This window comes from Microtus ochrogaster, linkage group LG2 (assembly GCF_000317375.1).
Source record: "Microtus ochrogaster isolate Prairie Vole_2 linkage group LG2, MicOch1.0, whole genome shotgun sequence".
NCBI lineage: Eukaryota > Metazoa > Chordata > Mammalia > Rodentia > Cricetidae > Microtus > Microtus ochrogaster.
This window is the reverse complement of record NC_022028.1, coordinates 12,152,128-12,176,515: the sequence shown is the minus strand read 5'-3', so window position 1 is coordinate 12,176,515 and position 24,388 is coordinate 12,152,128. Positions and strand designations below refer to the sequence as shown.

The 24,388-nt window shown below is 41.8% G+C and overlaps 1 protein-coding gene across 1 annotated transcript in view; it reads right to left on the bottom strand.

Moving 5' to 3' along the window:
• Window positions 1-24,388, bottom strand: part of Col9a1 (collagen type IX alpha 1 chain) — an 82,102-nt gene that overhangs the window by 18,560 nt on the left and 39,154 nt on the right. Inside the window, exons 16-30 of the mRNA XM_013351004.2 lie at window positions 22,903-22,956; window positions 20,367-20,420; window positions 17,645-17,698; window positions 15,493-15,546; window positions 15,304-15,357; window positions 15,119-15,172; window positions 14,646-14,699; window positions 13,610-13,654; window positions 12,659-12,712; window positions 12,513-12,566; window positions 6,090-6,143; window positions 5,420-5,491; window positions 4,897-4,932; window positions 4,193-4,237; window positions 2,857-2,889 (exon numbers count right to left, since the gene is read on the bottom strand). Of these exons, the coding sequence (XP_013206458.1) occupies window positions 2,857-2,889; window positions 4,193-4,237; window positions 4,897-4,932; window positions 5,420-5,491; window positions 6,090-6,143; window positions 12,513-12,566; window positions 12,659-12,712; window positions 13,610-13,654; window positions 14,646-14,699; window positions 15,119-15,172; window positions 15,304-15,357; window positions 15,493-15,546; window positions 17,645-17,698; window positions 20,367-20,420; window positions 22,903-22,956 (771 nt within the window). The remainder of the gene's footprint in view (window positions 1-2,856; window positions 2,890-4,192; window positions 4,238-4,896; window positions 4,933-5,419; window positions 5,492-6,089; window positions 6,144-12,512; window positions 12,567-12,658; window positions 12,713-13,609; window positions 13,655-14,645; window positions 14,700-15,118; window positions 15,173-15,303; window positions 15,358-15,492; window positions 15,547-17,644; window positions 17,699-20,366; window positions 20,421-22,902; window positions 22,957-24,388) is intronic.

Here is a 24,388-nt window from a genome sequence, read left to right as displayed (position 1 = left end):
ATTAGTTTTTAAATAACAGTTGGTAACATTTTCTGGCAATAAAAAAAACTTCTTCCCAGTCAAAGGTTTTCTCCAAGATGTGTTATTTAGGTATAACAATGTAACAATCCAAGAATCTATGGTATTTGACTTTTCTAAAATGTTTTTGATGAACTTGAAGACACTAGTAATAAACAGGAATCAGAAAATGCTAACATTAACTAAGCCAGTGCACTCAGAATACCCTTGAAAGTGACGCATTTAAAGGGGGGGGGGCGACTTCACAGTTTCAGTAATAAGGGAATTAAAGCCTAAATATTAAAGAAGCTAACCAACAAACCACTCTCTTCCTCAGCATGGAGGCATACATACAACACAAATTGCATGTTTTTTTCCCCTGAAAGCACCACTAAAAGCATTTTTTAAATCTTCATGTATAATAACTGCTTTTAAAAGGAGACTTTACTAATTCACTCTTTTGTGAGACTAAAATTCGTTGCAATTTGTAGTCAAGCAGTACAACATACTGTTGTTCTGAATAAGAATGAAAATTTACAGGACAAGAGGAAGTGGGGGGTGTCAGGACAAGAGGAAGTCGGGGAGTGCTAATCTTGCAGGTGGGGATGTTCATAGAGCGACTTCACCCTGCCTCTTTTTCCTGTGCAATTCTATCTGTGAAGAGCTGTTTCAAATATTCCAATGTGTGCAGCCCAAGGGAAGACATAAAGCCACAATTTCACCACATGCTCCCAGACAAGGTCCCACAAGCTTTCCCAATCTTGCTTTATGATGTAAAAGAAAATAATATTCATCTAAGTCAACGTGACAAGATTGCTTCTCTAAGAGAATTAAAACTTGAAAGACTTGCTGGAAAGCAACACCAACAAAGAGAGCTAAAACTGCAAAAGGCTGCAAAACTGTCAGGTACCCAGATGAAAAACTCCAGCAGCTTCTAAAACAAACCAAAGAGATGCCAAAATGAAATTTAAACATGCACTCCAGAACTGGCCACATTTTTACACTCTCTTGATGGCGATGGATAAGATTACTACCGAACAAAGCACAGGAGCTCTTGGATGCAAAGATCAGGATGCCATAAGGATCCTGGATTTCCCAGGAAGAGTTCTTCAACTCTGTGCACTGAGCAGACCTTGGGTTTTCATCTGAGCTCACATTCGAGTGCACGATAAAAGCTCCTATGTTAGGAAATTATTTTCCTGACTCTGGGGCAGGACAGTTCAATTTCTTCAGCATTGCTTGGGCAGTGTCATATACAAAGTGGGTAGAAGAGAAGGGATGAATTAAGAGCTAATTCCTAATACATCCAAATTAGAATGCAATAAGTGTTGGTCACTACACTTATTATGATCAATTTTTCTTTTATAGTTTAAATCTGTTCCCTTGAACATCACCGAATTATTCTAGACAATGACATAAGATTTCTCTCACCAAACACATCAGGGTTTACTCTTTATAGTCGGTGCAATTTTAAACCATTCCTTTCAAGTATTCTTTAGTTGTTGTTTTTCAAGACAGAGTTTCCCTGTGTAATAGCTCTGTCTGTTCTAGAACTCGTCTGTAGACCAGGCTGGCCTCAAACTCACAGAGATCCACCTGCCTCTGCCTCTCAAGTGATGGGACCAAAGGCAGGTGCTGCTACCACCTGGTCAAGTATTCTTAAGCACAAACATTCTTGAAATTTGATGTTTAAAGGAAGGGATGTTCATACAGTGTGATTGCACCCATACGCTAGTGTGCATGCAGCCTACAAACAAGCCTGCATCTGAGCCCTGAAACCAAGTTAGGGTGGGTGCCCCTGGCAGATAAGGTAGAGGAGGGATCAACATGTGGAAGTAGGAGATAGGAATTCTTATGAAGGAAAAAGTCTGTTCACACTAGGAAGTGTTATATGGCACAGTATATAAAAACACAGAAAACACACAAATTCTAGCTCTCCAAAGTTCTAGACAAAATGGAAAAATCAGGAACACTTCCAGACAGGTGTGGTCTACTCTACTGGGAGCTTGATTTGATTCTACAATGGTTAGATTTTTTAAGTTCTTCTTTAGGATTCAGAGGGAAAGAGCAATATGTAATGGGTTCTTTTTTTAGTAGGGTTAAGTTAGCTGCTGAGGAGATAATTTGTCAGATAAAGACAGAAAAAGGGAATATTCCAGAAACAGAGAGAATGTAAGAATCCTTTGGAAGCTAGTAGTAGTGGCCTTTGAGATTACCATCTGAGCTTCCCTTTTCTCTCTAAATTCTCAGTTCCAGATTGTGCTGATATGCACATTAGCAAGACGCCTCAGGTTTCCTATGAATTAGGTCTACAACTTTGAATTCATCTACTTCAAGGACATGAGCTCAGTTTCTATAAAATAACAAAATGGAAGAAGCTGATCATTTTGTGGTTCTGATGATTCTGTTATATTCTGTTATGTGCTCGGCTTCTCTCTCTGTTCCCTCAACTAGAACACGTGGGAGATTAAGACAGTTACTGAAACATTCCGCAGAAGCATGGCTGCTGCTGAGATTTAGCCTTTCTCCTCACTGCAGAGTGCCTGACATCTTTAAGAAATGGCCCATTTAGGGAGGGTGTCAGGGCTTTGTAATGTAACATCCACTGAGCCTTTTAGAATATCAAAACAAACCCCTTCTTTAGAGTGGTTGGTTCAGAAGCTAGATCCATTTATACAGTTAAGAATTTTTTTCCTACTGGTCCAATCTATTATTTACAGAGTAAATTTAGAGACTTATTTCCTCCTAGTCCTTCGTGGGATTTAATTTTATACCACCATTTCATGAAGCGGAATATTACATTTTCTACAGCTTTATTTATGTTTTTAATTTTGTACCATTTAATTTCATCATACTTACAGATCCTTTTGGGCCAGGTGATCCCATATCTCCCTAAATCAGTAAAACAAAATTAGATTAGTACAATTCATTCACTTTACACAGTTTCCTAAACCATGTTTTCCAATGCTATTGTACTGCTAACATACAGAAAACCATATGCAGACAGAGCCCAGAATTGTAGCAAACAGTTCACTCAAAATGTGGGCTGCCATTCCAGCTCGGCTACCCAACTCTGTGCTTCTATGTGAGCAAGGCCACCTCCCAGCCCCTGGCCAACTGAGCTGTTGACTGACAGGCTGCCATCAGAGCTGTGGGAAGTCCACCCAGATATACACGCTCAGCACCAAAAATGAAAATCTATACGTAATAAAATAAAAGAGCTTTTCTTACCAACTACGGTAGACATTTAAAACTATACACTGACATTTTATTTTTATGTTTCTATGTTTTCTAACTCATTCCCCAAAATCTATCGAACAAAATATACACGCTTTCAGGCTTTAAGAAAAAAAAAAAAAACACCTAGGCGATCTTCCCGTCATTAATTTTGGATGAGTTCGGTTGAAGAGTTAGCATATCTCCAGTACAAGATGGAATGATTTAAATTTTAAAACATTCCCTAGGCGCATAAAATGATCAGCCATTACAGAAGCTAAAATGTGGTAATCTCAGTAATTTCCTTTAAACAAAATTCCAGCAACTTGGCCCAGTTCAGACATTTCATTCCCATTTCTTCCAGACCCTGTAAGTCTGAATAAATATTAGCAGACAGTTTCTCTGCTCTTGAGAAGCTGTAAGGCTACTTCACAGGAAAGACCTTGCTGACCGCAGAAGGACTCAGGCGTACATTTCCACGTCAGGTTTGATCATTCCTGCCCAAACCATCATGGTAATGAGGCAGCGAGCCTGAAGCTCTGCACACAGATAGTGTACCCTGTCCTTGTCCTGGAGACCCGGTGGTCTCACCCTCTGGAGATGGGCGTCATTCCTCCAGAGCTTATAGGGGAAGATAGGAAGCTCTCAGCCATATTTGCAGGCCACAGTTCCCTGACCATAAAGAGACACGGTTTTTCTGCTAGACGGTATTCCTACACATTCTGTAGTACTATATGAGCAATTTGAATGTCTCTGTGTGAGACCATGGAAGTATTCACCATCTCTAAGGGAATTCTGCAGAAGTTTAAAACTACATCTACAACTACTTTTCCTTCCTTCAGGATCGGGAACCATCAGTCAAGGTAGAGGGAAAACCCACTTAGCCTTTGAGATAATGGAAAGAGGGTCAGAAAGAGAAATCGTATTTTTTCAAAAATTTCAAAGTCTTATATCCCCAATTAAAAGAAAAAAATCTTACAAGGTCGCCCCTTTCCCCAGCTTCACCTTCTTCACCAGAGGCACCCTAAAAAAAATTAAGATAAAATGTCAGATGTTTTTCAATCCTCTATTCATGAGTCAGCATTAACCAATCAACACCGATGAGCATTTCTAAGTGCGCAAATGCCCCCACGGATCATGTAGGAGCTCTCGATTCCATACCAGCAAGCTAACCCTAACCAAAAAAACAGTAGATGAGTTGAGGACAGAGGTGAGACCTGGTATCAGCTACTGACTGAGTTTAATTTATTTCATTAAGCCAACCATGATATCTAGAAATTTTAAAGTTCAATAACCCTTGAAAGTGGCACCTAGAAATAGGAATCCAGACACAGGGCTGACTCTATTTACACATTTAATTTGCTGAGGTCTTAATTATACATTACTTAAAATGCTATTTTGTGGCTTTGAAAGTCCGTGTCATCGGACTAAAACCCTGCAAGCCAGAGAGTCGGGGCCACACTATTCAAATGAAGAGCACAGCACAGCACAGGAAACAGCCGCTAGCTCCAGCATATGAACACAGCCTGGCTGCACAGCAAACCTCACTATAGCGTTCCCTCGCTCTACAGTACACGGAGAAAAGCTCTGAGTCACCATCGTTCACCACGCCCGCAAACCAGCCAGCCGTGCCCTTGAGAAGTGGCATATATCCAATACCACCAACCAGCCCACACAGCTTACCTGCTCACCCTTGGGACCTGGTTCGCCAAATACACCCTGAAATGAGTAAGATTTAACACTTTGAGTGGTGTGTGCAATTTCAGATGAGCCAACATCCCTGAACGGAATGATGGATGGTGTGTTGACTGAGAGCTCCCCATTTCTCGCTGCTAAATGAGGACCAGACGAGACCTGTGGTTATTGATACTTGTTTTGAAAATCGCTGGCAACAGGGGAACATTCTTTGACGATATCCATGTTAATGAACATTCACTGATAGGAATATAAACTTAGAACTAAATAAAAACTAAAACTACAACTGGTACTTCAGCCTTTATTTCTCTTTCTTCCAGGAATTTACTTTTTTGTTTTGTTTCTTTCTTTTCAGTGTCATCTCTCGCTAACTTCCTTTGCCTTTCACGTGTTTCTTTGTGATAATCGTTAGAGACAGTCATCACCGGGCAAAGCAAGCTTGATTTCTCAACAAAGAAGGATTCATTATTCCAGATGAAAAGGCATGTAGAACGCTGGATCTCTTACTTACCCTGTCGCCTTTCATTCCTGGAAGTCCGGGGGGCCCAGGCAAGCCAGGAAGGCCAGGGCTCCCACGAGGTCCCTGGAAAACAAACAGAGAACTCTCCAAAGTCGCGGTACCCACAATACTCAATGTTGACAAGCCAGACAGGGCGCTGGGGTATCAACACATGTCTAAATTTAATGTGTGGTTGGTTTAGAGCTGCCCCTTCAGTTTGGCTCCGTCTTGTAACCCAGAAGAGGGGCCAGCGGCCTCCCACCTTCCACCCCACCTCCGAGTTCCCACCGCACAGCTCAGCAACAGTAGACTCTTTCAGTCAAAGTCCCATGGGACACTGTCGCCTCTACTATGTAAACAGGAGCTACACAAGAAGCAAAAGCCGGCATTCGTCCACAGTCCTCTTCCATTCCAAGAAGAGGCAGATGCCAAATGCAGCACTCCAAGCCTCTCTAGATTTTCAAACGCATTCAAACCACACTGATTAAAATAAATACTCGCGGAGGATATGATAGATAGAATTTGAAATTCCGTATTTCCAGTTTCACATTTCATATACAACAAAAAATGTATAGCTGATCAGACAACCTGTTGTAAATTGGTTTTTCTTCCCTTTCCTGTTTCGAAAACCATTATCTGCTTTGTAGGAAGCAAACACGTAGAGATTGGAAACATCACTTACCAGTTTGCCTGTCATGCCTGGGGACCCTTCTGGCCCCACTTCTCCTCTACTTCCCTGTGAAAACATACATGTTGTCATCAGCTGTATGTTTAGGCCAGAGTCAAATGCTTAATTGTTATATGAAAAAAGAAATAACATTCCATATAGGTTTTTGTTAAAATTTAGGAGTTGCCAAGATCCTCTCCCTTCACTGCGGTTGAAGGGGCAAGCCACTCTATCAAGATCTAATTATTCTCTGTGCACACTCTTCATGGGACCTGCTCGTGCTCTTCCAAGGATGCAGGACATCGGAAATATCCACAGTCTGTACATGCAATGACAATTAGCAAGGTTCGGCATGTAAGTCGCATTCTATTTTATGTTATGGATATTCTTATAGATACACATTTTAGGTCCGCACTTTGGACATGTTCTTGGGGTATTCCATACCTATCCATTCAGCATGGTGCCATGTCTGTGATGCTGAGCAAGCTCTTGTGTCTACAGAGACCTCAAAAGAGCAACTGGAAATGACTGCTTATCTCAAGAGAGGCATGAAAAGGAAAACACGAGACAGAGATGCTCGTCTGTGAATCATCACTGCACCTCAAGAAGGCACAGATGGAAGACATTTATAAACTTTCTGAGATAAAATGTCTTGTTTCCCTCATTCTAGATCTAAATATGTCTTCAAGGATTACAGACTTTGAAAAGTGACTCACTATGAAGATTTGCTAACGGCAATGCCAATTTTATTTTTTTGGGCCAATTTCAAGTTGTTGTTTTTTTTTTTTAATTTGAAATTTAAGTCTTCAAACTTCTATTCTACTTGAAACCCTAACCTTTAAAGAAAAGGAACTTTTGAGAGAAGGTGATGAGTGTCTTTTACTTGTATTCTTAAGAACTCACCACAATTTCATGTGATCTGACTAAAGCCTGCTGTATACCTCATGCTGTGTTCAGCTGAGTGGAACACTAGTACACAATTAACCACATTCCCTTCGCAATCTATCATAAAACTAGGAGGAAAAATTTGAGTTTGTTTTCCTTTAAAATGATATAAGAGCTCCATTTTAATAATTGATACTTCTAAATGTTCCTGGCCTATTCTGGACTATATGTTATTCATTCATCTTTAGGTTGAACAAGGTGTCAAGATCCATAAACCTTCTGAATTTTTGATCTCCCTAAAGGTTAACACCTTACAACAGTCTCTGGCTGTGGAATATAATTTCATTGTCGTCATTTCGGATGATTTGTAAATGATTGAAACTCAATGCTCTCAAGTACTTTTCAATAAAATTTATATTAACCTGTCAGGTGTAAATATTTGGAATAATACATTGGTCCTTAATCCCATGAGCATCTTGGAAACCAGAGGCAGGGCCACGAGGATAGAAGCAGCTGTAAGGATGTAAATCTAGATGAAAAGTGGTCACTGTAACAATTTTTTTCTATCCATCTATAAAGTTATCTTCTGTCCTCCTTCCAGACACCTACCACAAGAAGGGCTCATGGACCCACCCTTCCTTAGGTTATTTGTTTTTAAAATTAATGTCATGTTAGACCAATGACTTTGGGGATATGTATCACAATGGATACCAGATTTTTCAATTTGATGCCCCTTCCCTTATAAAGGAACTAATAGACATTTATAAAAGATCACAAAAAATCTGAAAATTTAGTGTGACGTAATGTTACCAGGATTGGTTCCCAAAAGGATTGACTCTATTCCATCTCTTCAGCTTGTCATGAATCTCATACTCCCCATGTTTCCAAAGTTACCCCAAATGCTAACGAGCTGAAGAATAAATAGCATGGTGCATGCTGGCTAAATTTTAGAAGTGAGAAATTATACATCATTATATTCAGTCTGCTCTGTGTACTGAGTGCCTCTTTCTGGCAACAACAAAAAGATGCCGATTTAACCCAAAAGATCAATCTTGATTTCTCTAGACTGTTTCTTTTTATCAATTCGTTTTCCTATTAAATTGGAAAATCACCTAAGCTCTACCTCAGGGAATAACTTTCCATTTGTTGCAAGGATGTTCTAAAGGATTCAATTTTACGATATGATACAGTTGTATTTATCTTGCATGGCTTTAAATATTCGCCGACACATAGGCAGAGAGAAACCTGTCTGAAAGTTTACCATCACACGTATCAGCTTCTCACACCATTGCCGAGGGTTGGGCAGAATGGGGTGCAGCTTAGACTGTTCAACAACACACCATCTGGTCCTCATATGGAGACCTCTCTGCTTGAGACTGTTGTGTTAGGATGGGGTGGAGGTTTCCAGGAAAAGTACAACAGGGACACAGGGTGTTCAGAAGGAGGTAAGTCAGCAGACTGCTATCCCCACTAGAACCAAGAGAGCAGAGCAAACATAATCCACTCATCCGAAAGCCTGGCAAGTTCAAAGAGGCCTCTTCAAAGTGGCTAGGAGCCACTAAAATGCAATGCCACCTCAGAGGCCAGGCTGTTTGCCTGCTCTGAATCAAGAGCCACTCACACCAATTATAAACCAAGCAGAGAATGCCTACTGTGTGTGGTAGAGGTTCCCATGAAATGACTGAAGCAGTGGTTCTCAACCTGAGGGTCACAACCCCTCCAGGGGTTGAATGACTCTTTCTCATGGGTAGCATAAGACCACCAGAAAACACACACATTTACATCATGTTCATCACAGTAGCAAAATTATAGTTATAAGGTAGCAATGAAAATAATTGTATGGTTAAAGGATCACAGAATTAAGAAAGTTGAGAAGGTCAAAATGTAAGAAAAAAAAACCCTAATCTTCTTGCAATCAAATCAACAAAAATCAGTTTGCTTCGGGGTTACATTAGACATATGTTCAAAGCCCTTCTACTCAGTTTGATTTGAGATTTACAGGAAAATCTGATCAAATTCACCAACCGTAAATAGAAATGTGTGAATCTGTCTACAAAATGATGTAAATGGGAGAGCAAATATACCCTCCAGCCTCCCTGAAAGTCACAGCGGGAACACAGAGGGGTCAAGGGTTATGAACTTCAGAACAACTCAGCAGAAAATGATGACTCATAGATGTGGGGATGAGCTCCAACTAGATAAACGCAAAAGCTGACACAGGGAAACAGTGCACCAAGAAGTATCAGAGCAGTTAATCGTGAACTTCACAAAGTAAGTGTGACCTCAGCGCGGATGTCAAAAGTGGGAAGTAAAGAACTGGGGTGATGGTTCAGTGGCTAAAGCACTTGTCACAGGCATGAAGAGTTTGCTGGGATCTTCCGAACCCATATAAACGGCAGCCTGGAATTCCAACACAAGAAAGATGAAGACAGAGGATCCCTGGAATGAGCCAGCTAACCAGAACAACCCATCAGTGAGCTCTGGATTTAGGAGAGGGACTCCTACTCCATGCATAAGGTGAAGCAAAGCAGGGAAGGATTTTTCTCATCCACTTTGGGTTTCCACACACATGCGCATGATAGAAAGGAAGAAAGAAGAAAGAGAGAGAGGGAGAGAGGGAGGGAGGGAGGGAGAGAGGGAGGGAGGGAAGGAGGGAGGGAGGGACAAAGGAATGGAGGGAAGGAGGCGATGTATAACTAGGAAGTCATCAAATAGTTTCAGAGTTTGCTCAGTGTAAATCCATATTTTTTGTTCTGATTTTTATTGTTTTTTCTGTTGTTTAAGATAAGGTCTCACTCTGTAGCCTTGTTATGCCTGGAACTTGCTGTATAGAGCGGACAGGGCTGAACTCACAGAGAGTCAGTCACTCGACTCTGAATTCTAGGATTAAAAGCCACCATGCTCAGCCATGAAAGATTTTAAAATAGGGAGGGAAAAATAATATGAAAACTGTACTTTAAAAAGACCAGTACTCTGGAGTGTGCAGGCAGGAGGTACTACCATTTCTTGGGGCTTTGGGGATTGTGTTTGACAGTTTCATTCATCCCAGTGATTATGGATTCTCGCACAGTATCCTAGGGTGGCAGCCATGGATATGACACATCACATAACAGGCAAGAGGACTAGAAAGCACTGGATATCAGTGGTGTCCTGTGGAGACAAACTGGTGGAGGGAGTACAGACTAGAGCTGAAGAAGCAAATCAGGAGTTACTGCAGTAACCCAGAGGTGCTGAGTCAGCCAGGGTGAAGGAAACAGAGCCGAAAAGGTCAATAAAAAGGGGCTGGAAGAAGACAGATCGAAGTGCCCTGTTATAGACAGGAATTAGGACAGCAGAAGGGTCATGCTTTGAGCCTGCAAGACAGGAACAAAAGAAAGAATACAGACCCACAGAAATGTGAAAAACCTGAAGTTCAAATCCCAAAGCTTCCACCTGCTAACCTCTCTAAACCAGCTCACCACACCTGAGGGAAGAACTGGTCCTCTGTCCTTTTCAAGTTCTGTCTCTGGAGAGAGATTAGCTTGTGTTCTTTTCACTTACCTGGTAACAGCAAGCATTCCCTGTGTGGTGTATGCATGTATGTGCGTGCGTGTGTGTGTGCGTGTGTGTGTGTGTGTGCATGTGTGTATGTGTATGTGTGTGTGTATTCAGTGCATTTTCCTAGTATGTAATGGGACCACAATCAATGTTCAGTTCACCCATGCACAGGTTTCTGCTAAAAATAAACTGATTTGACAGGAAACCATCTCAAAAATACTAATTCCCGGACTCTTCCGCTGCTCCCTGAGTCAGTCACGTAGCGTTTTCACTGCCTGAGAAATGTGCCTGGGAAGTCAGCCACGACAAGCATTTTAGTTAGAAATTCACAGGCTTCAAACCCAGGGAAAGAAAATCATGAGCGAGCAAAGAGCAAGGCTAGAAACAGGCGCTGGTTTCTTCGGCTGCTGAGAAACCCTGAGAAACCGCCTGATACAGGTCAGTTATAGACACCTGTTAGAAGCAGAGAATGCCATTCTCCTGCCGCATGACAGCCGGCAACGTTCACTTTCTCAAGCGTGGAAACCTTTCCACACACTCAAGAAAGGCTTCAAGGGAAGGATGTTTAGATCTGTTTATATCTTCTCTCTTGGAGTGTTTGCTTGCTTCCTTGTTTTTATTACCGAGAAGACTGCAGCTAAGAACTGAAAATGAAGGCCAGAGAGATTCAGGAAGTCAGAGTTAAGCACATAATGTGAATTTTTTGACTTCTTTTTATTTTGCAGGTGTGACTGTTTGACTACATTATGCAGCACCCAAGGAGACCATATGAGGGCGACAGATCCTGTTAGATAGAAGTTATAGACAGTTGTGAGCTTTTGCCTGGCTGCTAGGACTTGAACAACCAGTGTTCTTAACTGAAGCACCATCTCTTTGGCCCCAGCATGAAAATCTTGAGCAGTTTCTCTCTAAGGATTAAAATGTATCCTCTAGTAGGAGAATGCACATCATTGCGTTGTCTATAAAACAAGTAGTTAAGTTCATCCTTATACACAAGTTCACATATTTGCACTTAAGAAATAGGGAGGCTTCTCGAAGTTTAAATGGAGAGTCACTCATAAATATAATCTCAAGAGAAGCTAAAGGCATCAACAGAAAAGTGTGGACACATATGCTCAGAGTGGCATACTTATAACAGCCAAAAGTGGAGGGCCAAATACCTACTCTGGATGAATGGGTGGAAGAGATGGGATCTATCTGTGTGATTAATCCACACAATTAACTGCTATGTAAATATATGTAAATATGTAAATATATGTAAATATGTAAATATATGTAAATATGTAAATAGGAAAGAAGTGCTGGAACATGCTACAGAGAACAAGAATGCTGAGCCACTGTACCAAGGGACAGAAGACATACTGGATGGATCCCTTCCTACACACTTTCAGAATCAGCAGTGCCACAGGGACAGAAGGGGAGCTGGGAGGCACAGAGCTGAAGAAAGTGGAACTGAGTCCCTGAAAGTGAGGACAGGGTTTCTTCAATGGGCGATGAAAATATTCTGAAATTGATTGTGACGGTGGCTACATAATTTCGTGACTATACTAAAAATAAGTGTCTCGTCTATTTTTACTGGGTAATTTATATAGCGTGTGAATTAAACATCTTTAGAAAGGTTTTGAACCACACTAAAATACTTCCACCATGAGATGAAAACAAAAAGCCCTAGCCAGGGGTAGGATGTGCCTTTAATCCCAGCACGAAGGTGGCAAAGGCAGGCAGATCTCTGTAAGTTCCAGGCCAGCCTGATCTAGAAAGTGAGTTCTACCACAGCCAGTACTGTAACTCAGAGAAACACTGTCTCGGGAGTGGGGGGGGGACACTTTATGCTTCTTTTAAGCACCATTTTGGTACCATTTTTTGAGAAGAAGATCTACTGTATATATAGATTAGCATTCCCATGCTGTCGTCTGTCTGGACAGACAGACATGTCCATGCTCAAACATTCATGCAGTCATAAGTAAGGGACACAAAGCGAATTGGTCAGAGGGGAGAGTAGAGAGAAGTACTCACAGGGAGACCCCTGGGTCCTCGAGGTCCCACCTCTCCTGGAGGCCCTTGCTGGCCCTGTGAAAAGCAAAGCAGGTAGAGAAACAGTTAGTGATCACCTCCTGGCCACGACGGATTGTAATTGACTGAAAACTGAAGTGCAGTCTTACTGGTTTTCCTGAACTTCCCAACTGGCCAGGCTTCCCCGGAGCACCTGTGTTACCCTGAGGACAAAAAAATGCAACATTTAGAGTAATTCAGACTGCAGATGCAGCCATCAACCTGCCTTACCCACACCATGCATTTAATAGCACTGATCTCCTGGTTTCACACTGGGGCTCTGGGAGGATACATAATCTCTTTCTTAGGTGTGTGTTTGTATGTCCATATGAATGCATGTTCACACATGTGCACGTGTGGATGTATGTTTGTGGATGGATTGCGCCTGTGTGTATGTGAAGGCCAGAATACATCTTTGTGTGTCATTGGCCCTCCTGTGTTTAGGGAGACAGTCTTGCACTGGCCTGGAACTCATCATGTAGGCTAAGCTGGCTGTTCACCAATCTGAAGGCGTCCTTCGAGGACTGTGAGCACGTGTCTGGCTATTTACAGGGACTCTGGGGAGCAAACTCGGGCAAGCTCTTCACAAACTGCACCGCCTCACCAGCCGCAAGTTCTACCAGGTCATGTTTCACCTACTTTACTCTAAAGAAATGTAAGAAAAGCTATGTTATCACTTTGTTTTCTGTTTTTCTCCTATTGCTTTTAATAACTTGTTCTTTAATTCTCTGTAGAATATAGTCTGACATGCATTCTATGGATTAATAATATAGTCGCTATTTTAAATAGCCAGAAACCACGAAGCTGCCTCTGTCTTTTATACTAGCGAAAGGCTGACGTTCTCATGAAGTCTGGTCAGCAGATTTCTGCAGCTGGGAAAGAGATTGAGCACGTGACCCGTTAAAGCTTTTTGCTTTCTGATTTCTCCCTGGAGTTAAATATAAAACCAAATCCAGACGGAATGTTTAAAAATTATAACAAAATAAACTTCTAAAGGGATAAAGCGAATGCTAACTGACAGGATTTTTTGTTTTGTTGTTGTTGTTTGTTTGTTTGTTTACCTTTTCACCGGCCACGCCTTTCGCACCAGGAATCCCGGGTACACCCTAAAAGAATACACACAGATTCTGGGTTTACTCATCTCATCTGACAATCCGTCAAACACCAAAGCTGTCAGAGAAGAGGTGGAAGGGATCATGGCAACCTCAAGAGCAGTGTGGGAGAGGCTGCCATCTCCCTAATGGGTCAGTGCGAGACCTACATAGGGTGTGCAGCCAGCTCTGCCTCGCTGTCCCCGGCTTGCTAAGGCTGAACAGTAAGGAAAATCTCCAAGCTAAAGCTATTTTTCGAAATGACTTTTCAAGCTAGAACTCAACCCTGTCTTCACATCAACAGACAACCTTCCAGGCAGGACAGATGCTACAGGGACGTGACATTACTTCTTGTACAGAATAATAAAGCCCTCATTTCAGTATTGGGAGTCCTCATATCCCCTGGCAGCTTACAGAGTGCCAGATGCCATAACAGATTGGGAACCAGTTCTTGATACTACCAAATATCCTTTGTTAACTCAAAAGATTTGCCTTCAGAGACTCAAAAAATACAAACAATGTATTTCATATGAATTTTCAGCCATAGTAATAAAGGGAAATACCAATTGCCGTGTTTCAAAATATCACCTAACCCAAGACTGGTAACTTTTCTTGGACTGTCCCTGAGAATTTTTATAATCTCCTCGTGTTTCAGCCCTGCTACCAAGAACTGCAAGACTGGCTAAAAGTAAGACAAGAGACAGCAGTGCCCACTGCCCTGGACTATTCAAGGAAGGTAATAGAGAAGGCAGACCCAAACCATAAAGCTAAATGGTGTGTACACGTAATGTACTACTCTCTTTATGCTTCTTGGGCAAATGACCAGCTAATCACAGGGGGGGAAAACATCAAAAATGTAAACATTAAAATAAGAAAACAAAAAATATAGAGCATCATTTTTTCCATCAAAACTTAAATTTCATAACATAGTCAGCCTTCCGAATTCATCTTTTTTTACCCCATCCATAAAACATGAACATGTAAGCAATCCAAGAGGAGCACGTACCGGCAACCCCTGCAAGCCCACATCACCCGGAGGTCCAGGCTTTCCTGCTTCACCCTGAAAGCAAAGTTCTTAGTCACACAATTGTGCCATTATGAACGAATGTGTTCTTCGATGAAAGAAGACTGCAGACATTTCAGGTGAAAATATTTTTCCAGCAGCTAACCTTAGGTGTACTTTGAAATTACTTAGGTCGGGTTAGGTGGTGGGTAGGACAAGGGGCACATATTCAAACAGAGTTTCTTTCAGACGACTTTCGTCAATGAGTCTATTTTACTGAGTTCCTAAAGCAAGCAAGTAAGTGTGCTATCTTAATAAGAATTTTACAGTTGGCAATTTCAAAATTGAAAGAGAGAAGAAAAAAAAAGGCAGTGCTGTTTAAGAAAACTTCCTGGTAATGATATAATGGAAATGCTGAATTTAGCTGTGCAGAAAAAAGCTCTCTGCATTCACACAGGACTCGGCCACACAGCTACCTTTGTTCCCGGCATTCCAGGTATTCCGTCGCGACCATCTACACCTGGCAAGCCCTAAGGACACACAAAGAGCACACTGTGTCTTAGAAACAGCCACATTCCTCTTCTCTACGTTATTTCCTGAAATCCCACCGCTAGTCAGCCATCTTGGGAACTATATTTGACACCTACAGCTCAGGACATACCGTGTCTCCTTTCGGCCCAGGAGATCCAGGAATTCCTCGGGAACCTTGAGCACCCTGCAGGGCAGAAGAGAAAGAGGAAACCAGGCATCTTCACTGAGCACAGTGCACAGGTCATGCAAACACACAAAATCGACAGATAATTCAGAAAATCAGGTTGCTTTGCCGTGGTGAGGTCTCCTCTGTTCTCACCCTGTCTCCCTTGGGACCTGCTTCTCCTGGAGGGCCCTGCTGTCCTTGGTCACCCTGCAGAAACACAAAAGTTCCTAATGTGAACAGAAGCTGCTTACTCGGGGGTTCTCAAAGGCTGGAAAACATCATCCACATTGAAGACTACTGAGCACTTTTTTTTAAGTATATGAATGTTTTGCCTTGGTATTAGGTCCACTAGAGGTGAAGTTGTAGATGGATTTCGAGCTGCCACGTGGGTGCTGGGAGTTGAACCAGTGTTGTAACTACTAAGCCACCTCTCCAGCTGCTATTGAGGAATGTTGTTCTTTGTCCGCAAAAGTAAATAACTTGATCACTGCTATTGCCATAGGTTAACTGAAGTGGTGTGTCATTTGTTTCCATTCTAGATGCAAGATGGTTCTGCACTCAGGATGTGCACGTGAAACAGACTGAATTTCACTTTTAAAGCAACAACATTGTTCACTTTTTGTATGTATAAGCTGATCTCATTGGCTGTTATGGTAGGCTGAGGGATGAATTGGACACCTGGATTTTCTCTTTGCTATTTGGTGCCCACTTCAATAATAGTTTCTGGAAAAAGCATCCACCTAATGATACATGTTATATATGGCAATAGATTAGAAGAAAAAGTGATAAGTATACCCTGGCAATGCTGAAGCATGCATGGGAAGCCCATATATGGCGGTTCTGTTGAGCTTGTCCACATTGGGTTTCATGGTCTAAGTTGATGAGGACAACTGACCAGGCCACTTTCTCAAAGGGGCACCAGATCTCAGTACAGGTGGTTGTGACTCACCATGTGGTTGCTGGGACTTGAGCTCACGACCTTTGGAAGAGCAGCCAGTGCTCTTAACCACTAAGCCATCTCTCCAACCCCCAAAAGATGAGAAGATGTCTTTCTTAAAATATAGGGTTTTTGAATTGTTAAACTACTCCAAGCTTAATCCGGCTCTCTGTTGCCATTTCTCAGCTCAGACTGCTCAGGTTGGCATTGGCATCACCCATAATGCATTTCTACTTGATCCATTCTGTCTCCTCTTCTCAAAACACACGTTTTCCCTGCGGTAACACAAATAACACCACCACCAACAGCACCCCCTGCACTTAGCGTCCTTTCCCAGAAGGCCTTTCCAGAGCAATCTTCCTCTAGCAAACTGCCTCTGTCCCAACTCAAGCACCTGATCTTGTAGCTCATCAATGAGTCCTATCTTGCCTTCCCCATTGTACCTCGGTAGTGAGAAATTCTGTTTTATGTGTGTAATGTCTACCTTTTTGTGGTATAGATGAGTAATAATGATTTCTTTCATCTGTGAATAATGACCCATGGGTACATAGTAGTCAAACTATGAAACAAGGAGATCAGAAACCAGCAAAGAGGAAAAGGTTGAACAGTCTAGGCCCCAGAAACATAGTCACCGCTGTCAGTCAAAGTACCCTAACAACCTAAACAAAAGAAAAATGCAACCGTATAAGCAGGTAGCCACAAAACATACCCCCTAAGAAAACCAGGGAAATAGTTCTCTGCACTCAAGGGAAAGATTGTAATTTTTAAATAAATATGAAAACTTTTGCCCAGTTTTCTATTTATTTATTGGCACTGGGGAACAAGCCTGGGGCCTTTCACATGCTAGAAAAGCACTCTGTCACTGAACTATGTCCCCAGCCCTCTGTTTATTTTATGGCAGGGTCTCACTCAGTTGATCAGACTAGCCCTGAAGTCACTCTGTAGTCCAACCAGGCCTTGAATTTGGGGTTTTGCTACCTCTGCCTCTTAAGTAGCTGCAATTACAGGCCTGGCCTGTCAGACCTGGCTTCTATTTTTCATTTCAATAATTTATATGTAAAAGTTACTTATGTTTATCCCTATGGATAGAAAAGGCAAAAAGAAAAGAAAACTGGGGTAAATGGGGTAAAGCCTTCAAAACATGTGTTTTGGTTGAATGTGATAGTGTTCGTCTGTGATCTCAGCATTTAGCAGGTTGAGACCAGAGGATCACTGCAAGTCTAAGGCCAGACAGGGCTACATAGCAAGACGATATATCAGAACAATGGACAGGGGCAGGATGGTAGAGAAGGGAAGGGGAGGAGAGGTGAATGGAAGGGATCTCTGTTTTAAAAATCTGTCGCTGATTGTGAGAAAAAGGCTACTTACAGCTGCACCTGGAATCCCCTGTGGCCCAGGCTCTCCATCTAATCCCCGAGCACCCTGAAAACGAGACAAAGAAATAAAATTCAGACCAGCCATGCATGTTAAAGGGCATCATCACCTTTCGAAAGAAGCATACCAGCCAGACGAAAAGGAAGCTTTATGTTCTTATCGCGTACTGTATTTGTGAATGAACACTGAAGAATAATTCATAGGATGCGTAGGACATGAAGCCACTAGTGTGTCCTGTTCATCATGCCAAGAGCACTTGGGACAACCTTTGATACCACTCTGTATATTCTAAGTTAACCATGGCTCTATACTCAACTGCTGGCATGAACAGAAAACTGGTCCTTATTCACCGAACGTAGCAGATCTACTGAACAGGATTCAGCAGGCAGCCTCAAAAGGCTCAGGACATCTATGGGAATTCACTAATGCTAGGGGTCCTAGAGCCACTAGGTGAGTGTGAATTTAGGGGTAGCTACAGTGGACTCTGTGATGCCACAAGTATGAGAAGGACTTCTGTGGCTCTAGAAACCACCACCCCATCCCTGAGTTAGAATAAAAGTAAATCACATGACTGTGATTCAGAAGAGGGAACTGTTAGACTCCTAGAGGAATCTAGACATACCCACTCCTGGATTGATATTACTTCCTATATAGTAATTCGCTCTATAGTGGAATGACATAGGAACTGTCTACATTGTCCAAGTCTAGACCTCTGGAAATGGTCTCAGACTTGGCTACAGGGCAGATACCATCTCTTCATTTTCTTCATTAGAACCAAAGGGTGGTTTTCTTTTAGAAAACAAAACTACCGTGGGTTTTGTGCTCCCTACATATTCTCCCTGACAAAACACATGCCCCATCTTGAGATGTTCCTCTCATCCCGAAGCAAATGAGACAGCACTAAGATAACTCAAGTGGGCAGACGGATGGTCTCCTAACGAAGTAGCTGAAGGGTGGAGGCGATAGAAACAAGCAGAAAGCGGTCAAAGGCACTGGCTAGATGTCAGGCCGGCATAACCAGGTGGACCGGGGAAGAATGAAAAACTAGAAAACATTTGATAGAAAGTTCAGACATACATGGACTCAAAGGAAAAAAAAAAAACACTGTGGAAGCAGAGGGGGCACAGAGCCCTGAAATTCTTTGATCACTAAAAGCTAGAAAGAACAGAGCCCTTCTCCATTCACCAGAAAAGAAAGGATTAAGAACACCCGAAAAAGACCTTGAATTCATCATTCACCTTGCATTAGGAGAGCACACCCCAGCCTTTGCATTACGGAAATGGCTTTGATGCACTCGCTCTCTGCCGTGTTGCAGTTCAGCATGAGCTCAGGCCCAAAGTGCTGTTACTAAGTAACCCTTCCACATCTGTGTTCACAAGGGGAGCTGTCTTTTTGAAGCAATTTAATACAAATGAAGAGAAATGAACAATCTTGAAACATATCAAACATATCAAATGGAGAAATACCTCAATAAAGAGCATATCAAAAACAGTAATTGGCTTCAAGGAGAGGTCGCCTATTTTATGGGGTGATTTAAATCCATGGGGGTAAAACGATAGCCTGGGTGTTCACTGTATCAAAATAGATGGAATTTATTGGTTAATAACTGAGAGATGTGCATCAAATGTTACTTAAAGAAGCATGGATGTAAAAATAAGTGGGACTTCAGTGTTGTGTGTTTTTAAAAAAAAAAAATACCTTAGGGGAGATGGAAAGGAGAAAACAGGAGAGAAATATCTAGAAAGATGGAGTGTGAGAAGAGAGACTGAAGAAAATGTGGTAGACAAGTCAGGCCTGCAAACCACAGGGTGTGTGGCTCTTCAGAAAAGCGTTTCTTTTGATACATTGTATATCAACAATGAAATCTTAGCTAAAAACTACTATGTTCTGTGGAACTGATACAAATTAGCAAGAAAAGGCTCTGAAGAGAGCAAAGACAGGGCCACTCCACCGAGCATCCTACATCTTCATCCTTCACCATCACCTGCACCTCATCCTCCTATCACCTTCTGAGGTCGGCTTTGTCATGGGCCCGCCCTCCCAGGTGTCATATCAAGATTAAGCCACTGCTTTGCTGCAAGTTCCTTACACTGCCCGACTGCAGATTTCTGTCTTCCCTAATTGTATCGTAATTGCTTATCTATTTACCTGCCTCTCCAAAGAAGTAATGCACCTAGTGCAAGCCCGATCTTCAAACTCTCCTTGAAGTTTGCAGATGCCTTGCATGGCCAGAGTCAGAAAAACCTGACTTCTGAGACTGGCAAAGGACAGGCTGGTGTCTATGGCTACAACTGTATGGCCCCTGTTTAAGGCAAAACAGCTAACATGGTCTCAGGACCCTATCTCTCCCTTTCTATCTTCCCTTGTCTTAGCCATGCTGGACCAGATTCATTCCCAGCATTGTGTCAGTACTGTGAGCACCGGCTACAAATAATGATAAATCTGGAATAATTCACCCCCACTTACCCTAATTTACCCAAGACAGTACTGCCTCAAGCCCATGGGTTCTGTGCCATGAATCCCACCAAAAATATTTAGTGGAAAATGCCTCTATATTTAATAATTACACATGGTTTTCTTGTCATTTTAAATATTTACAAAATATGCATTGTATTAGGTATTATAAAACATATAAACACGTAAAAGATAAACTAAAACGAGATGCCACAGGAGGCAAAATCACTCTTATATTATGTCTTTATTATAGATATCTCACTTTTTCTCCTTTGTCTCCAACTGTTCCCGTGATGCCTCTCAGACCTTGAGGTCCCTGGAAAAGCAAGAGGGGAGGGGTGGCAAATGATTTCTGTCAAAGCACACACTTTTTTGCAGATGCTGATCCAGAAAAGGCATGTTACCATAATGAAAGAAGACATTAAGAGACGGCAACAGTATACACAGGCAAACACTTCCAATATAGAAAGAAAGGTCCAAGTAAAATTCTAATGCTTAAAATCCTTTGGTAAAATTCTAAAGGCTTATATGACTCTATACAAATTGAGTGAACACAATAATTGATGGCTTAAAAAAAGCAAATGCAAGCAACTATGACAGTGTTGTTGACATCTTTTAACCCATGGGTAGAACCCACACTCTCATTGACACCTCTTTCGAGGTCCATGAGGAGTAGCACTATTTTAACTTTTAAAATAATAGCTATCTACAAATCTATGCTGGCAAAGGAAGGCAGTGTATTATCAGAAATAGAGCTGGACTGCCCAACAATCACCTGTCACCAGTATTTATCACGCTGTTTCTATGATAAGGAGTGTTCTCAACTCCAGCATGACATAGTAAGAAATCACAGACATAGAGGTGAATAAGCCTAAACACGACAAAGCGGAGTGGCTTTTGAGCACTCTTTCAGTACTGAAAAGTCTCTTCCATGTGCCACCTGCTCAAGGGTGAGCCTGGGTGCTCCCCGGGGCGGAGTTGTGAGTGCATGCTCCATAGAAAGGAAGTTAGATACTTTTGACATTGCCAACGTCTCACATTGGCTTAAGGTAAAGGTGCTTTAGGTGGCTATCGTCTTCATCGTCACACTCAGCAAAGATGGACAGTTCTAGGACAAGCCCTCATTTATCTAGCTCAGTCACAAACTCTCTGCACGTCAGTCAGAAAGTGTTCAAAATTCCAGAGTACAGTATGAACCAGGCTGGATTGGCACCTTAGGTTTTCCAATGAAAAGTGGCCATATCAGATTCAGTGTTTTAACTTATGTAGCTTGTTTACTGACGCTGTGGGTAATTCTTGTACATAAAAAATTGATAAGTAGATGTGATACAGGAATCACATGAATAAGCCCTTAAAATGATTATTCCTTATAAAAATACACCATAGAAATTTTTATAAATATATGTGTTGCTTTTTAAGTGTGCTTTTATATCAAGAGGTAAAAATCTGTGAATTCACCGGAAACATTTGAACATCCTCTTCCCAAACACCAGGAGGTGAGCAGATGATGACAGTAATTCCCAGTCGATCCGCTGAGCTACACAACATAACTCCATAATCTTTGAGAATGGATTTTTTTGAAAATATATAAACCCACACCTATTTTCATTAGATCCAAAAAGCAAAAGCAAACAAACAACACTATCTGGCACAATCTCCCAGGAAGTAAAAGTTCAGCTTCTTAATGCCTCCTTGCAAAGACTCAGAAAAAGCAAACATTCGCTCTCCTACAAACGTCTCTTAAAGATCTCATGTGGCCCAGAAGAAGAAACCACTTCTTAGATGCTCATCACCATTTCCTTTAGCCTTAAACTCTAAAAAGCATGGATCTTTACAGCCCTTCTCGCCCCTTTAAAAGACCAGTTCTGGGGCCTCTCACGATGGCTCGGGAGTTAAGAGCACTCCTTTTGCAGAGGTCTTAGGTCGAGTTCTCAGCTCTGACACATGGCAGCTCACAGCTGTCTATAACTCGAGTTCAAAGGCATCTTCTGACATCTATAGGCATTGTACGCACATGGTGCAATACATACATGCAAAACACTCATACACATAAAATAAAGAAGTAAAATCTCTTTTACAAAAGAGTAGTCCTGAGGAGAAGATCAATGCAGGAGAAGGATCCCGAGTTGTCTTTTCCGACTCTTTGCTGGTAGCCTTTTACATCGGCTTTATTTTTAGGAAGCTTCAAATGCTCAAGGAATCCTCAACACTTATTATCGCTCTAATTTCGACTCGGACAAAGGCCAACAATTGCACTTCCACGTGGTACAAAATTAACATGAATTCCAACCTAGAAAACATCTTAAACTTGAAGTATGTTTATGTCCAGCCATTGTACGTCACAGTACGTGTGGGACTGCAGTAAGAGGCATGGTTATGAACCACTAAGAGCATTCTAATGTGTGATTACTTTCTGGAATGAACTGCAGTAATCCCATGGGACTTAACCCACTTCGTGTTCAAGGCATACAAGACGTTACTTCTGTCATGCCAGAGCTCTGCTGAAATTAAAACATATTGTCCTGTTGGGCTCAACGTTTGCTTTCAGGTTATGACGTCTTGGAGGTTACAAATGATTTTACATAGAACTTTTCTTCTAAAAATTTCTTGAAGGGACAATGTGGACTCTTTCTTATTGTGAAAAAGTAGTGGTTGCCTGGTACTGGCCGGCTGGAAGCACAGGGAATAGCAAGTTCCTATGCTGTAAACCATTAATCCACATGCTAAAGAGAAGATAATATCGTGCCATTGCAAAGATTTGCTTATCCTAGGTAAACATCTTTTAAAAAATACTTTACTGGGGGTCCTTGAGCTCCAACTTCTCCCAGTTCTCCCTGGTCACCTTCTTCACCCTAAAAAGCAGCAGAGAAAAAAAATCACAGTAAATATTAACTAGCAAATGAATACGCCAGGTCTTGCTCAGGGTGTGAAGTGTGTTTGACATCCTCTGGATGGTTCTACTGTGTCTTGTTAAATTATATGGGTAGTCTGTGTCAATTGCATGGTATTCAGGCAATACAGATCGGCAGACAGGGGGTCATTCAGGGAGATACCACTTAGAAGCTGTTCTTTCAAGGTTTTCTAAAGAGAGGGAGGAAGGCCAGGAGGGGAGAAAGAAGAGAGGGTACTTGGGTTGCAAGTGTTACTAGGAAAATATAATCACACCACGAAATCTTTTACTGTAAGATACTTTGTTGTAATTTCCATTTTGGCTTTTCTTATCATAAATTTATACACGGACAATGTTAATGCATCCAATCAATTTTTTCATAGATTATGCCCATGATACCAATAACAGAAAGGCCACTTTCACCAATAAGAATATTAGTATTCATTTATATTTCCTTTGAACCATTCCATAGTTCAATTTTTGTGCAAAAAATATTTATTAATAATTTAATTTTTGGTTAAAAATGTCTCTGCTGTGGTGATCAGACACTTGTTTCAGTATCATGCATTGACTAACAAATACTTTCTATATAGTGTGGAAATGTGAGATGGGGAGCTCTGATTTTACTGTTGACCTGCTGTGATGTCATTATTACCAAAACTTTTTTACTTACTGAATTTTTAATATGTTTTCATCTACGGAGGAAAGAATTTCTCTATATGTTTTACCTATAGATACTCTTCTTTTTCGTATTTGCCTAAATGTTTATTCTTCCAGATGAACTTGAGTCGCTGATCAGAAAGGGACAGATGGTGTTGTGGGTAAGACTGCTTGCTGTGCTGTCATGAGAACCTGAGTGTGCGTCCAAAGAACCTACATGAAAAGGCTGCTTATGGCTTGCACATGTTCCTATAACCCAAGTGCTATGGGGTCAGGGCAGGGACAGGAGGGTCTTTGATGCTTGTGGCTGCCAGCTTGGCTCCAGGTTCACTGAGAGATTTTGTCTCAAGGGAATAAGCGGAGATTGATCAAACAACAATGCTTGATGGACCTCTATATGTTTACACAGGTGTGCATGCCTATGCACACAACACACATGCACACACCACACACACACGTGCACATACACATGCACACGCATGCGCACACGCATGCACACGTCACACATGCACACACACATATGCATGCACACACACGCACACATGCACACATCATGCACACAGACACACATATGCACATGAATTTTAAAAACAGAATTGTCAAGCTGGGCGGTGGTGGCGCACGCCTTTAATCCCAGCACTCGGGAGGCAGAGACAGGCTGATCTTTGTGAGTTCGAGGCCAGCCTGGTCTACAAGAGCTAGTTCCAGGACAGGCTCTGTATCTACAGAGAAAC